We start from the raw sequence: 17,697 nt of genomic DNA, 5'->3' as shown, positions 1-17,697 counted from the left end.
TCGCTTGTATCCAACCCGTCGGAGACCATCTCGCCGACCTAATCCATCTCTCAGTTGTTGTCCCATGTCTTAGTTCCACTTTCTGTCCAGAGTGTAACTTGTAAGGCCGCAGAGAAGGGCATAGGAAGATCACACCACTCGTTTTACAACTTCCAACCTTTGTAGGCCCACCATGTAGGTCGCCAGGAAAGGGAAACTTGATTTGATACAAGAGAGGAGGGGAGGGTGAAATATATATAGATAGAAAGGTAAACAAGAACGCAAAATGTGGATGGGGTCGCGAACAAGAGGTAAATCGATCAATATGGTGGACGACAACAAACAAATGTACGTGTACAATGTCGCCGCATGGAATTAAACAAGAAAACAACATGGATTACAATTCCTTGACTTTCTCTGACAATGAAAAATTATTCCACTGTTGAATGTGGTGCTCTTATTCACTTACGCACTAAATGTTGACGAGAGCTTTAGTGCCATTTAAAATAGTCTTAAGTACGTACACTCTTCTCTTGCACAATACCCTAAGGAATCTCCATTTTTTGCCTATGGTAGTAGCCTTTTAGACAACTTCACCGATTATATTTAAGCCAAGTTGTAGAATATTAACTTTGCAACCTTACCATACTAAAAAAAATTGGATTTCAATATATAAAGACATTAGTGTAGCTTGTAGTAATTATTGTGCTTTGCAACACAAGTTCATGGGTTAATCAATAAAATATTAAAGTGAAGGAATCACAAGTTCCCATATGTAATGTTCTTGACCTCCAACATGATAGTTTGAACATTCGATTTGGAAGTTAGTCGTGTCCTTAAAACTCTTTCATACGTGCCCAATAAAATACATAGAACTTAACCTTGCCTAGATTGATTCCAATGATAAATCCTATTATTTGTTTCGTCTTCTTTTCTCCATTAATTTGAATTCCAAGTATATGTCAATAAAGCGACAGAGGGGGAGAAAACAAATGTACCCCCTTTAGAGTAAAACCAAAGCAAATGTTGAAGTGCAAAAAGTGTCCACATCATGACACTTTGTACTAAAATGCCTTGGAAAAATATGGAAGCGACTTAAACCAATGAGTAATTACTAATTGTATAAATGTATCCCAATCGACAAAATGTGCTAGGAAGTGACTCAAGGACTTCCATTCAAAGATCCAGATTCCCATAGGATCCCCTCAACACCAAAAGTGGAGAATGTGTTTCAAATTCCCAACATAGCTAAAGAAAGATCACACAAAGTTCATTCAACGGTATTGAAATACAAATATACGTTTTTTACAACAACTAGCTTGTGGGCATCTTTATTATGCATGCCAATGTGCAACGGCAAGTGGCATTCAAAGTTATCGTCATTGCACGAGCCCATTTATTTGATAGTATTACAATACCATCAAATAACCAGTTTCACTAAGATATGCTTGTGGAATTAGAAACTTTGGACCAATTTTATGATAGAGAGACAGAATGGGGATATTTGATACATTTGAGTCTATGAATGCACAAGGTAACGAACTACACCATGACACAATAGGTGACACAAGTCTAAATGTGGAAGATCTATACACCAACACATTAATTACCTCTTTGCTCAAGGTGTGTCATGGCATAGGTACATTTTCTCAGTGGAAGGTTGAGGCGCATTTTCTTCTCTTTATTATCATTGTTCGAATATCCATTTCATGACTCACACATTTAACTATCCTCTACCACATAATGATTTCCTATCATTTATTTAATTTATTTCTCTCTCTAGCTTAACGCAATGGTAAGTTGTTAGATTGTTAATCCTAGTCCTTGATTCATAGGTCAACCTTCAAACCTCTCTATTACACCATGCATAGCTAGATTCATACCAAGGTACATGGTTGTTCTGCATGCCCCATTGTGCATACAAACTAGTAGGGCAACTCAAAATTTCATCTCACCATCTAAAGATTGAAGAACCACGAGCATTTTGCACACCTAAATTTGAAACATTTTGCATATTATATGGAAGAGAGAGTGAAAATTGAGAAACATTTTGTGCGACAGTGCCTAGCTTTCAACCACGCCATAGAGAATACAATACCCTCTACTTAAAGTCTATTATCATTCGACAAATGAGGGGGAATGTTTACCTATGACAATTGAACCAATTGTTGCTTTAGGTTCGAAAGCATAAGGAATTGAGGCTTATATTAATGCAAAGGATTTAATGACAAGCACACATTTTGTGAATTTTCCCATATGTCCTTACATCCTTTAACGACATGCCAATGAATCACCAATGACCATAGAGAGAGCGACGGAATGTCAATAACAACAGAGATTGTGAGTAACAATGTATAAGGCACATGGGCTATACCATCGCGAAGTTATGGAGATCATTATTCACCATATATTGATTTGCACGTGGACACCTAGCTGCACTCTAACTTCATCATAGTGTCATTTCGACTTATAATCTTGTGGCAACAACTTGTTAGGAACCTTTTGAAGCTTGGAGTTCCACGGAGCTTCAACTTGGCATGAAACCCGTGAATCACAATCAAAAAACAGTAGAAACATGTTTGTGACTCCGTAGCACATTTGTTACCTATAATTACCATATATGGCATTTCCAATAGCTCACGTGTGATATTGTCAAATTCATTTTAAATCTATAAGTAGAAAAAAACATAGACCATGCAATGATTTCAAATTTTTTGTATATTTGTGATTTCTCTCCTCCTCTATTGTTGAATGTTTTCTATCAAATTATTCACGTGTACCTACAAGCGAACATGATTAGGCAATATAGTCGTGGTTCATAATGAAAAATACAATTTCCAAATTTCTTTATGTGGTATTTTTTTTTCAATATCCATGTCATGGATAAAATACTTTGTGCATGTGCATAATCTTAAAAGAACATAAGTATTCTATAATCTTAGCTAGATAAACATTGATAAAAATACTAGGAAGTTTTGTGATTTTGTACCTTGTGTTTCAATTCATTCGATTTAGCGTGAGAAAAACCTCAACACACGTTTCCCTTATATTGTGAAATGCACATAAGAGATCAAAACCAGTCTACTTAGCTTCTTACTTCTTAATCAATTTATAGTTGATACAACGGAACCCATTTGGATTGGCTTGGCTAAAAAGGGTGTGCTAAAAGGGTGGGTCATTTTGGGCACACACATCCTAAAAAGGGTGAAATGCATATAAGAGATCAAAACCAGTCTACTTAGCTTCTTACTTCTTAATCAATTTATAGTTGATACAACGGAACCCATTTGGGTTGGCTTGGCTAAAAAGGGTGTGCTAAAAGGGTGAGTCATTTTGGGCACATGCATCCTAAAAAGGGTGTGCTAAAAGGGTGGGTCATTTTGGGCACACGTGTCCTAAAAAGGGTGAGCTAAAAGGGTGGCACAAAGGAACACATGCACACCACAATATCATAAGGCAAGGAAATTCTAGAATTTAGTTACATCCAATTGTTAATGGTAATGTGAAAAGAGCCTAAACATTTGGACATATAAATTTGGCATGACTCTCTAATCTAGTATGTGAAAAGTTCCCAACTAGAGTCCATTTCCTATAGGAGCTTTGACATTTGTTATATTTGATCCCTATATATACGTATTCAATAAATAGTCTATGCATAATCTTCTCTTAAGCTCTTGACATTGAGTGGATAGTATAGAGATCATAACCATGCTCTCGTATAAGGAAGCTTCGTTTTTTTGCTACTTATAGTGTCCAAATGTTATAGGCATAATAACATTAGGGACCAAATCTTAAAGTTAGTTTGAATGATTTATGCGTGAGGACTTCAACTTATTGAAGGGGACTAGCTATTCCCTTCATCACAACATCTCTTCTAAGGCAAAACTCAAACGATAAGGATTTGTATTCATTTAAACTTTCAAGATATGACCTAAGATCATATTTCACGATACGAGACTCCAATGGGGACTTTCAAACCATTACCTCCCTTAACCATTTTCATCTATTGCTTATCATTAGTAATCGATTGAAAATGGTAGTGTTGTGTCAAAAGAACTCGATTATGCTCTTTTGTTAGATGCAATCCGAAATAGCAGGAAAGGAACACAGGCATGCCATTCGAGCACAAAAGAGGTTGGTTAGGATGTTGCACGATTTGGTATGTGGGGATAGCATTCAAACATGGCATGTAAAGAATGTATGCAAGGACTCCTATATTTGAGTGCAACGAACAAAAGAGTAAATATCTTATGTGTATGTTGAGGGGCATGCTTAGAGTTTTGTAAAACCTATTTCTTGGATGGAGGGTATTTTGGTAAATATGTATTTTGTTCCCCTCCCTCCCCAATTAAACAGACTCCAGAGAATGAATGAATCATGAATGAATGAAATGTCTCAGTAAACACGGGAATTCATCCTCTCGAAGATTCGCTTCATTCATGCCCGTGCCTGATTCATGCATAAATCGCTTGCGAGGTTTGGAGAAGATGTGTTATGACGCAGGAAGTGGAAGAAGTGGAAGCCGCAGCCTTCGTATACATCACATGCTTCAAGCCATGGACATAACTTGCAAACAAGGTATCCTCCTCTCTGAGCTCTCCATAACATCCATTCTCCAGGCTTGCATCGAAGAAAATGACATGGCTGTAGCTAGAGAAACCTATCACGCTTTCATGATACTTAACCATTGCAAAATGCAAAGTTCAACGCCACACGAACATGAAAGAATGGAAAGTACGGTGGTATCTAAGCATATGATACTTAAGGATGAAAACTTTCCAAGTACGGCTGTAGATAAGAATAACAAATTCCAATCAATGATTGTAAATAAGCAAGAAGAAGTGCAAAGTATGGTGGTCGATAAGCATGAAAAAATGCAAGGAGTGTTGATGGATAAGCATGAAAAAATGGAAAGTGTGAGGATTGATAAGCATGAAGAAATTCAAAGTGTGATGCTCAATAAGCATGAAAAAACGGGAAATGTGATGGTTGATAAACATGAAGAAACGCATAGTGTGATGGTTGATAGGCACGAAGAAATACGATGTATGATTATAAACGAGGATGAAAAGATGCAAAACCATACGTTATCTAATAATGAAAATATGCAAGGAACATGTGAACTAACCTGCCTGTTTATGAGAGCTTTTGCCTTTTGTGGCAGTTTGCCAGATGCAATGTGGATATTTCGTAGTTTGGAAAAGAAGAATGTGTTTTCTTGGAGTACTATCATCTCCATTCATTCTCGAATCAACAAATTTGAGCATACATTATCTTTATATGATGAAATGGTCATGTATTCTTCAATCAGACCAGATTTTCGCTCCATTCTTGCAGCTCTTAAAGCGTGCTCTGCTCTCTCATCTTTACAAAATGGGAAGATTGTCCATGACCACACCGTTAAAGAAAGTTTGGAAGTAGATCTATATGTAAGTAGTGCAGTGGTTGACATGTATGCAAAATGTGGTAGCTTGGAAGATGCTTTTGATGTGTTTCAAAATATTGAGCAAAAAGATGTGGTGTCATGGTGTGCAATGATTGGAGGCTTTGCTAACTGTGGTTGTGGTTTGGAGGCCTTGCAATTGTATGATAGAATGGAGCAAGTTGGCATCAAACCGAATAAAATGACCTTTGTTTGTTTGCTGAAAGCTTGTGTAAGCATTCAGGCAATTGAGCGGGGGAAATTGATTCACTCTAAGGTTTTAGCATTAGGCTTTGAAGGTGACACTTTTGTTGGAAGTACATTGATTGATATGTACGTGAAATGTGCTTTCTTAGTAGATGCACGTCGAATCTTCGATGAGTTGCATGATAGAGATGTCGTGTCATGGAACTCTATGATTTCAGGATATGTGGATCTCACACACGCTGAAGAGGCTCTTCTTTTGTTCAATGAAATGCAACAAAAAGGAAAACAACCAGACAGGATCACATATGTGTCAACTATAAAAGCATGTGGACTTGGTTGTAATCTGCATCAGAGCAATTTAGTGCATGATGATATTGTGAAGAGGGGCCTTGATTCAGATGTCTGTATTGGAAGCTCTTTGGTTGATATGTATGCAAAATGTGGAGCACTGGAGGCAGCACAAACCGTCTTTGATAGGTTGTCGATACGAGATGTTATTTCATGGTCTGCAATGATTTTAGCTAATGCAGAACATGGTTTTGGAAAGGAAGCTCTAGAGCTCTACAATTTGATGTTACAGAGTGGGATTGAACCAGACAAAATCACTTTCATATGCATTTTTAAAGCATGTGCACATCTGGATTGCTCAAATCTCAGTAAATTGATACATTTAGATGTTGTCAGCCATGGCTTTGATTCTAATTTCATGATTGGAAGTACATTGATTGATTCATATTTTAAGCATGGAAATATTCAGGACGCATGCAGAGTGTTCCAGGGCTTTCAGGCTCCAAATGTCTCTATATGGAATGCCATGTTGACAGGATATGCAGAAAGTGGGCAAGATCAGGAAGTATTTCAACTTTTTGAGAAAATGGAAGAGAAAGGCATTGACATGGATGAAATCAGTTATGGCTGCTTGCTAAAAGCAAGCTCAAGTGGAAATGCACTAGATTGGGGGAACCTCATTCATGATAGAATTACAAAAAGGGGATTCCACTTTAACACTGTACTAGGGAATGCTCTCATTGACATGTATGGGAAGTGTCATAGTTTAGAAAATGCTTTTTATGTATTTCACCAGCTGCCTGTTCAGAACGTCATATCATGGTCTGTATTGATATCTGGCTTGGCCGAATACGGGTACCTCCATGAAGCTATTTATTGTTATGAAGCAATGAAGCATAATGGCGTTGTTCCAAATGAGGTTGCCTTTGTGTGTATTCTCAAAAGTTGTGCAAGCCAAAATGCCGTAAGCAAAGGAATGATGATGCATTTGGATGCCATAAAACAAGGATTTGATTGCGATGAATGCGTTGGCAACATTTTGATTGATATGTATGCCAAATGTGGTAGTCTAAATGATGCATGTGTAATATTTGAACGACAACCATATAGAACTGTTGTAACTTGGTCATCTCTCATTATAGGTCATGTGGACAATGGTCAAGGTGAAGAAGCACTCTCCTTATTCCATAGAATGGGACAGGAAGGAATATGTGGGAATGAAATCACATACATGTGCATTCTTAAAGCATGCTCTAACGTAGGTCTTTTCCATTGCATACGAGTATGTACGCATATCATATCAAAGAATTTGGACAGTAGTCCAAGTATCGGAAATACTTTGATTGGTATGTTTTCAAATTGTGGTGATTTAGTGATGGCGAGTGAGGTGTTCCACAAGATGACTGTTCATGATGCAGTTACATGGAATGCAAAAATTGGGGGATATGCCGAGCATGGGTATTATGAATTAGCAAATTCTTTCTTTGAAAGAATGATATATGAAGAAAATCTAAAACCAGATCATATCACATTCGTGAACATGCTAACTGCATGTAGCCATTCTGGCTTAATACCTGAAAGTTGTTATTATTTCAAGCTGATCAATCAGTTTTGTCTTGTACCAACAATAGAGCACTATGTTTGTTTATTTGATGTGCTTAGGCGAGCAGATAGGTTGAATGATGCAAAAGCATTTGTTGATAATATGCCATATCCACCGAGCACTGCCCTCTGGATTGCTTTGTTGAGCTCTTGTGCAATTTGTAAGAATTTGGAGCTTGGGAGACGATCTCTTGATCACCTAATCGAAGCTGACAGAGATAACATCACCGGCCATATTCTGATGTCAAATTTGTACGCAATTATTGGAATGGAAGATTTAGAATTATATGTATAGAAGAATGATTATATATTGCCATTACAGCAATACTAGGATTTGAGCCCTGTACATCAAGTTCTTGGAGATCATCCATAACCAATTAAACTATGCCCCTCAAACGGTCTACAGTCTTCTGTATGATTTCATTGCATGGAGACTTGTTGTCTTGCACCTTGTTGGTATTGCCAATCACGAGGCGATGAGTTGGATGTGGATGATGGATGATGATGTCATCATTGGCAAGACATCTACATATGATGCTCTTATGTGCTGATGATTTAATCTCCTTGTATGAATTTGCAGAATTCTTGGACTTCCGTCGGAAAAGTACCATACAGTGACTGTAAGTAAGACCAACATAATGTGATTAAAACCAAACCACCATGGGGATGGGCTGTCTTTGCTTTACCTGTAAAGGGGAACCCATCAAAAGCATGAATTTCTTCAAGTATCCCAGACTTGGCAAAACACATTGATGGGGAACATGCCAGGTGAACAGCTTACACAGATGTCAGAGTTGAGGGACATGCTATAATATGGTTGAATCAAAATGCAAGGTGAACAGCTTGCACAGATGTCAAACTTGAGGGACATGCTATAGTATGGTTGAATCAAAAGGCAAGGTGAACAGCTTGCACAGATGTCAGATTTGAAGGACATGCTATAGTATGGTTGAATCAAAATGCAAGGTGAACAGCTTGCACAGATGTTAGATTTGAAGGTTGACACTTCGATGCCTGAAGTAACACAAGTCCAACATAGAGAAAAGATCGAGTTGGAAGCATACCCAAACATAAATTGGATGATTCCCTGAAACCGGAGAAGATGTTCCTATGACACCAACTAGTATTAAAATGGGGACCCCCTTATAAAAACAAGATCGATTTGTCGCAAGGATGTGCATCAAACGTAGAATTGAAGGAACTGCCAACACGATGATTAGTATTGTGTATATGACTCTAGTTGGAAAGTAGCAAGGTACATAACTAAAATTCTCATCCAATTGATCTCAAAATGTTTACCTAAGGTTCACTCCGAAGAATATGCATAAGGTTATTGAGCTCCATCATGTGAACACTCTTTTTCGCCAAACGTGAACAAGAGAAAAGGCAACGACGTAGAGAGAGGGATTTATTAGAGGCGGAAATCAACCTATGGGATAAATCATGATCATAAATAAGGGTACATTGGTTATCCATTTTGAAAAAAATGGAAGCTATAACCTCCCATATAACAATTTGTTTTTTTATTTTCTGAAAAATTATTCTTCATCACTAGAAATTCTTCATACATGACGAAATGATTAGGCTGAAAACATTACAATGGCTCTAGCCATGATGAACTCACTAAGAGAAAAAGAATGAGATAAGAGATCTTGTACTTTTAGTGAATGTAGAACGTAGTGGGCCATAATGGTTAGTCCACACCAGTGGCCATCTCCTCTTACTCCATAATGATAATAAGTATCATTATTTTCTTTCACCTGTTCTCCAACTTGCAACTCCTGTAATGTCACATGAGGTGTGCATGGGGTGAGGATTTACAAATTTTTATTGACGGTTTTCCAAGCATGGCTTGTATCATAAATATGTATGGGAAGAGTGGGGTGCATGGCCATGATGTTAGATGTGATGGAGCAAGGCAATTGCAAAGTACGTGGATTGCATCTAATGACTCTATGCCGCTTGAACATTGCGATCTTTGTGATGTAGCTCGATACTTGCGACATTCCCTTCACTCATTAAATGACGACTCGTAGACACATTGTTAGTACGGGTGCAAGTACATGCAAGAATCCAATGATGTTCTGATTTCATGCATGACTCATATGCTAATGTTAAGGGCCACTTCCCTAAGCTTGTGAAGCTCAAACGAGCCTTTGATGCGTGATTGTTGGCAAAGCAAAGCAATGTACTTGGTGAAGAGTGTGGTAGTGCTAATAGGATGGGTACGTATATGGGAATGAAGAGGTGTGCCAACATGTGTACGGGAGGAGGTGCGCACTCATGCTCAAAAGTCTAGTGCACGGGGATGAAACTCTGAGCCATCATCCTATCGTAGTGTATGAACGTGGCCATGTAAGTTCGGTGTCTGTATGCAAATCCAATCCACTCATGCAGAGAAGCTCTCGAGAGATGAGTAAATGCAACCCAAGATGATGAAGCGGCACATACTTTTTGGTTTCACATTCACATGGATTGGGTTGCAACTTGCAATAGCCAGGACTCAGCCTTGAGCTTGAGCCAACAAATACTATATAGTACATAAAAAACATGGCATAACACAAGGCACACACATACATACAAATACTATATAGTAAATAAAAACAGAGCATAACACAACATACATACATACATACAGAGAGAAAGAGAGAGGAGAGACAGAGAGAGAGATCAGATATACATATATATATATATATTCTCTTCTCTGTGTTTTCCTCTGCCCCTGCCCCTGTATCTGCTTCCTCTTTCTTTCTCTTTCTCTCTCCATCTCCATGGCTTCGAAAAGGATCCTCAAGGAGCTCAAGGATCTGCAGAAAGACCCGCCCACATCTTGCAGTGCAGGTATGGTTCTCTTCTTCTTCTTTTTCGTACATAAACTAGGGTTCCTTCCATTTAATTTATTTCTGGTTAGAAATACAAGTGTCTTTAGGGTTTGTTTCTTCTGTGCATATTTCTGCTCAAAAATGTGTTGTAAGGTTAACTTTTTGTTACTGTTTCTTTCTGCGAAAAATAATTAAGAGTCATATGTGTTTAGGAGATAGATTTTTCTTCTACACTCTGCTTGTTTCTACTTTTTTCTCATGTTGATTCTCTGTACTAGTTTAGGGTTTTTGTGTTATAAACTATATATATATATATATATGATCTAAATACCTTTCAGATTCATTGTTAGATGTGATCTGATCTTCGCGCCGTTTATCTCTCTCTATCTCTCCTCTCAGTTTTGTTATCTTCTGTTCTCTATTTTCTCAGAGTATGTGTTTATGCTTAATGCAACTCGTTATGGATTGTAACAAATGCATTTTTGACATCTTTCAGGACCTGTTGCGGAAGATATGTTCCATTGGCAAGCTACTATAATGGGCCCTTCTGATAGCCCTTACGCAGGAGGGGTTTTTCTAGTTCATATTCATTTTCCTCCTGATTACCCTTTCAAACCACCCAAGGTATTTATTTTCTATGTGTTATTCTTTTGAGCTAGCAGCATTTGTTTGATCCCTTCGATTGTTGCAAGTTCCATCTTAACATCTGGTCGGTTTGATGATGTGTGAGTTGCTTCTTTTGGTTTCGTATCTCCAAAACAGGTTTTTGTGGTTACCTTTAGATCCTTTTTAAGAAAATATCTTGAATTGATTTGAGTCCTTTCCTACTAGGGTAGGCTTCTCCCACTTCTCTGCTAACTAACGATAGATAGGAATGGAACTGTCTCACGACGTTATCCACTTCCATTGGATAACAACCGAACCCACCTTTTGTTTGATTATATTCCATGATATATTCATCTAGACCTATGTATGTGCATCTTGTTTAGATGAATGAGTCCCTTCTGTTCATTCATATATATATATATATGTACTGAAACATATCAGTGAGTGAGTTATTTTCTTTGGTTTACTCTTTTAGGCCACCCAAGTTGTTTTCTATGTGTTACTTTATGAGTTAACAGCATTTGTTTGATGTGTTCGATTGTTACAAGCTACATTCTAGCATTGGGTTGGGTTGATATGTCAATCTCTTTCTTATGTTTCATTTTACACTCATTGATAATATACATATCTGTGTGTGTGAGATGAGTGAGTCCCATCTGTTTTATTTTATAGTTCATGATATACATGCAAGGATATGTGTTGATGAAATAGTCACTTTTCTTTAGGTTATTGGAAGTTATATACATGCATATATATATAGGCATTGGCTGATTTGATGAGCGAGTTCCCTTTGGTTTGGTTATTGCAAAGGTATCTTTATATGCGAGTATAGGGTGATGAGTTAGAAAATATACATATGCATGTATGTTTGTGTGCACACAAACATATCTTGATTTGATATTCGAGTCTTAGGCTTGATTGTTGCGAATTTATTATCTTATATGTATTAAGGATGAGTTGATAAGTGAGCAAGTACCATGTCTTCATGTATAAGAATTTGGTTGATGAGTAGAATCCGTTTTTGCTGTGACGAAGTGAGCCGCTGCTTTTGATTTCATCTTTTTTCATTTTAATTTTCTTATTTTATTTTATGCTGTACATTGTATTTGATTAGGTATCATTTCGGACGAAAGTTTTCCACCCAAACATTAATAGCAATGGAAGTATATGTTTAGATATTTTGAAAGAGCAATGGAGTCCGGCCCTAACCATATCAAAGGTATGTTCTCTTTTGGATACTTATATTATTAGCATTACCATTTTTTGGACAGCTATGGTTTTGACATAGACCTAGGGTTTAATTGTTATGTAAATAGATATCCAAACTCTATCCACCCATGTTCCAATGTTTTTTTAAGTATCTACTCCCTAAGGTCTAGTGTTTGCTCAACATACTGCGCAATATACAAATTTATGTATCTAGCCATATATTTTCCAAGTGTAATTATAACTAAACTATCAACCTTCTCTTCTTTCTTTTGTGATGAAAAATGTTTGTTAGGTATTGCTTTCAGTATGCTCTCTACTTACTGATCCAAACCCCGATGACCCTCTTGTACCTGAGATTGCTCATATGTACAAGACAGATCGTGCAAAGTATGAAGGGACAGCAAGAAACTGGACTCAGAAGTATGCAATGGGTTGAAAAAATGCATATAAGTTAACAAAAAATAAGGTTTTACTTGTTGCTAACAATGAATGACTGTCAGGCTAATTGATTCAATTCTAGACTTATATTTATACATATATATAAAACCATATAAGTTTGATTCCCATCCATCATATTTAACGAAATCATTGATTGATGTGGCTCTCTAGTGTCTTTATGGTGGCAAGTTAACTGTCTTGTAATTTTGGCATGATGACGGATGTAAGGGCTCCATTATAGTAGAGTTTATTTTACCTGTGTTTACGAGAGATAGTTCGTATATAGAAGAGATTTCAAGAGTGGCCTTCTGCTTACAATCATATGTCATGTGTATTCCATTTGGAAAAGTCATCCTACTCCATTCTGGTATTACTCATTGCTCAAGCTTACAAGTCTGAAGACTGGGGGAGCCAGGTAACTCCATGACGTGGAAAGTGGTGGATTGTGTTGGGGTTATCCTGATCAAGAGATGATCATTTCTGTGAAGGGATTCTAATATGTTATGTCAACATCATGTTTCTGGGCTATTTCATACTAGAAATGAAATATGTGAAAGTGACGAAGTAACAAGTAAAAAGGCTTACTTTTACATGATGGAAAGATGTAAGGAATGTTGATTGCTATATTACAAGATATTCACACGAAGAAGAGGTATGGAGCAAAATTATGTTACTTTGGTGTTCCCCATTATAAAAGTCAGAGAAATGTATATGCTTGCCATTCTTGTTTTGCGAAGATGCTAAGTCGCAATATCACGGGACAGAAAATAATAGAAGGGTGTCATTGTGCACGAGATGTGGTGGTGCCTTTCCCCTTTGATAAAGTGTGTTTGTTTTGGCTCTTAACACTTGCTTTAGGAAATAAAAGATAACGAAGGGGAGTGACCAACGAACGCGACATTTGTGGTGAATAGTAATGCATTGGTTGCAATGTGACATTTGCGAATAAAAATATCAAAGTGATGCTCATCTAGTCAGAATTATGCACAGCAAACTTTACCAATCCATAGTTTGTGTTGAATCTAGTGAGAGGTAGGGAGAATTTTATTTGGTAAAGACTTGATACTAGCCACATCATAAATAAAGAAAGCAATCATGATATATCGTAAAGCAACAGTGTTACTAGCTTTCAAGAATTCCCTTCATATGTTGAAAAAGGCCACTCATGGTTTTGCTATATATTTTAGAAGTTGAAGTAGAAACATGTAATGTTTATTATATGTGTACCGTTATTAATGTCAAGCAGTAGTTGAAGTAAAAACAGTGTAAGCAAAAGAACATTTCTTATTATTCTAGCGAGAAAATTGGCTGCTTCAATGAAGAATGTGGTTTTGTCGTTTCCCACATGTGCAATATAATTGCAAGGGGCCTACTTGTCTCATCTTATGATACATTTCATAGAGGAATCTATTCTTGTGTTTGGAAGCAAGCATGTTGTGCCCCATCTTTCAAACCATTTTTTTATATCCTGCATCCATCCGAAATACAATTTTGTTTCCTATATGACTCTACAAAGTTAACATGTGGGAGTTTTTTGAACATTATGCATATATTCAACAACCCTTCCCATGGCCGTGATCGCAATGGCAAGTGATCACGTATCAAGAAAATGCTTTTGAACATTTTTAAACTCTTTCCAATGGATGTAGGGATGTTATAGAGAAGCACCAATGTACATGATTGAAAGGTATTATCAGTTGTGCCCCAACGCCCTGTCTCACAATGAAGTGAGTGTGGACTCGGTCATATGAAAACAATGGTTCAAATGGTAGAAAAAGGTCTTTTTAACATCCATGGGAAACAGATATGCAATTTATAAGACATGGCCTAGTCCATGGTGAAGATCCAACTTGGGTTAATGAGAGAGAGATCATCAACCTTGGGGGATTTGTGTTTGAAGGATGGTACAAGATTGTCAACGGTAAGTACTAATATGTTGGATCATTATTCTACAACATCATTTTCATGGCTGTCACATAGAGCATAAAAGGAATGTGCAAGTCAGATGTGGGGTGGTGGATAATGTTGTAGCGTAGTTGGGTTTCTCCATTGCCATTTTGATCCAAGGTGTTCATTTGGCGAATGATAGTGGAGGTTGTTTCTTTAGGTTTAACCCTCAAGAGGAGACGGTTTACATCGAATGTCAACCACATATTTCTTTTGTATTAATGTTTTAGAAGTTAATATACATTGATTCATTCATTACCCTATTGTACATGCTATTCAGAGCCCATACAATGAATATTGTGCGAAATGGGCCCAAGGATGACACCGAAATCATGTTCCAATTATTAAGGTATTGAGAGTTGCAACATAATTGGAGTCTTGCACAATGCTTTCATGTTTGATGATAGAAATGGAGAAAATGCATATCTTAGAAAGTTGAGAGATATACTCATATTGCGATTTTGCATGATATAACATGTGGGTACTAAATGTTTTTTATGGCACAGAGGAATATCTCTCTACACATGTTGGGAGGACAGTCATATTGTAATGGTGGTTTTTACATACAATTAATTTTAATTTGGGGTTTACCAAAAGAATGAGAATAGAAATGTAATCATCCATGAGGAGGTCAACTTAGACCAATGGTATCAAATAACATATCATCTTGTACATGGGTCCTTCCTAAGAAGGGAGGGTTTCACTCTCTAGTAAAAACTCTCTATGAGGAAGTTATGCATGTGCATATACACTCACTCTTCTTGATGGGGATTTGAGTTTGGTGCTCGAGTTGACTTTTCATGTGCATATACACTCACTCTAACAAGTTGACTTTCATGTCAGTCTAATAAGTCATAACACTCTCACTAATTTACCTTATGCTTTGGAAATGTGAGAAGTAAGTGATATTGATCTCTTATATGTTTTTAGTGTATACCTTATGTATATTCACACAAGTGTAGTGATGCCATGATTCAACACCTAACTTGTATGAGCAAGTTCAAAGAAGGGTTAAGGCTCCTCCATAAGCCTCACGGGGATAGGAAGATGTGGTTGGATACATTTCTAGCCATTTTATTTTGTATTGGGGCCGGCATTAAAGGTTAACATTTTCACAGTAATATTCCAAATTTGAGATAGAATCTTGTCACTTTATCCTTAGTTCCTCTTTTAGTTGATCCTTGATGATCATGTACGTCACATGATGTCCTCAATGATCCAATAGATCTTTTACTCGCCATTGTATAATGTCAGACACCCAACTAGATGAGAGGACATGGTATCAGAGCGTGCGGTAGCTTGATCGAAGTCCATCGCCTCGGCGTGTGTTGTGTCTGACCCTGAGTTCGGAAAGAACCGGTTGATCATTGTAACAACAATCTGCACAGTTTGCATCAGAGAGAAGAAAAAGTATCTTGCATACTATTTTCCAAGCTTGCTTTGGTAATATGTGATCGAACATATTCTTCTTCTCTTTCCCAAAATGAAGCTACTTTCCCATTAGTTAGGAAGGATTATTACAAAGAGACTATGCAAGGAGGCTTATACACAAAGCGGAGAATCTCCCTCCAATTAAGTTCAAGAAAATGAGACTACTTACATAGCCTTTCAAATTGACTACCTAAAGTAAGTAGATACATATAGCTAAAAGTGGTGCCCTTTAGTGTCGGTCAGTATGAGCCGACTCCTGGGGCCTACAACGAAGGGAGGGTGGCAAGTGAGAAGGAAACAACTAGCGTGGGGCATGGTAGTTCTACCTCGGGCCACTTCCTCCTTGCGTCACCATAGGTGTGTTCTGCCATTTCTACCAAAAGCGCAAACGAGCAATGATCAAACATATTCTTAACTTTTGAAATATGGTTGTATGCTCTTTGCAAAGCTAATACCTCTATGGGCCAAGCACATGTTCTAATAGCGTGTTGAGGGTTTTACCTCAAATTGTGTATGGAATAAACGTTTTTGGATTTTCTCTATTTCATTTAATGCACTAAGTGAGATAGTGCAGCCCCACACTTCCACTCCAAAGAGCATGGAGAGAGTGGACACCTTTCTGAGAAGCACTTTAAGAAACCATTGTTCATTTGAGAGAGAGAGAGAGAGAGAGAGAGAGAGAGAGAGAGAGAGAGATTAGAAGGTCATGTTGTCAACCCCATTCTTACACCTCTTATGCTACTCCAATCGAACACGCACATACTTCATTTTTGTGCCTTTGCTAACAAGGGATTGACATTCCCACTCACATCTATTAGCGCTTTATAGTTGTCTATCATGTAGAATGTTTTTTTCTTACAAATTGCTTTAGTACATAAAGAGGATCAATTATTTGATACCTTTTTTGAATATCTTCACTTGCCTCTATATCATTGATATTTGAAGCAATGTTCAGCTAATTCACTACTTGGTCTATGAGTATCGTTGTCATAGGGTGTTCTAACTTCACTTCAAACAAAGCAGTGTCACATGAATTTCAAGAGAATATTGTGTTGGCAATCTAAATTGTTGTTATACAATAAAACCTGATTCCTAACGTCAATTTTCTTCCAATATTAGTTGAACTAAAGGAACTCCCTTTCTATCCTTGCTTACCTCTAAACACCCTAGTCAAGTTAACCTACTTAATAACATCGTGAAGACTTAACAAGTGAATACTTCAACTATGTAAACAAAGTAATTTGCAATAAAAGAATCTTTGAAGGGGACAATACCATGCTTGGTTTAATATAAGATCACATAGATAGAAAGTTTTGCTAAAGAATATAAAATGGATGCGTAAGTCCTAAGCAGGAGCAATTAAGAATTTACAAGATCAAGGGACAAGGAGAGCTTTAGTTTAAACACTTGGAAGTAATGAAGAGCTAAGTAAAAAGCACCAAATTTGACCTCTTTAGTCCCTTTCACTCTATGGAGGCCACAAGGTGCTTGGAATACTCATATTAACATTAATAATGTGAGGATGAGCCATTATTTGGTTGTATCATTTGGGATGCATATGGGTAGATCATACTGATCCACACTCTCCCCAACTCAATCCAAACCACACGACACTTATTTGCTTTCATTTTTGGCTATGTAGGCTAATATTTGTTTTCCCTTGTGTGGTTGCTTTTAATAACTTGCTCATATATTAACTTAGCTACATGTACCACGTGAAGACATTTTGCTTTTGGTGTGGTGGGC

The 17,697-nt window shown here is 37.3% G+C and overlaps 1 protein-coding gene across 1 annotated transcript; it reads left to right on the top strand.

Moving 5' to 3' along the window:
- The first annotated feature begins 10,182 nt into the window (after positions 1 to 10,182).
- Positions 10,183 to 12,698, top strand: LOC147850333 (ubiquitin-conjugating enzyme E2 28-like). The gene is made up of 4 exons (XM_087336486.1): positions 10,183 to 10,339; positions 10,817 to 10,944; positions 12,041 to 12,145; positions 12,428 to 12,698. Exons 1-4 carry the CDS (start codon positions 10,270 to 10,272, stop codon positions 12,569 to 12,571), a joined length of 447 nt encoding a protein of 148 aa, XP_087192612.1. The 5' UTR covers positions 10,183 to 10,269; the 3' UTR covers positions 12,572 to 12,698.
- Positions 12,699 to 17,697: the final 4,999 nt, after the last annotated feature.

The sequence above is a fragment of the Azolla caroliniana genome, unplaced genomic scaffold, assembly GCF_043228905.1.
Source record: "Azolla caroliniana isolate FFs.n. ecotype wild unplaced genomic scaffold, voAzoCaro1.0.p SCAF_21, whole genome shotgun sequence".
NCBI lineage: Eukaryota > Viridiplantae > Streptophyta > Polypodiopsida > Salviniales > Salviniaceae > Azolla > Azolla caroliniana.
The sequence above is the reverse complement of the archived record's forward strand: the minus strand, read 5'-3'. Positions and strand labels throughout refer to the sequence as shown.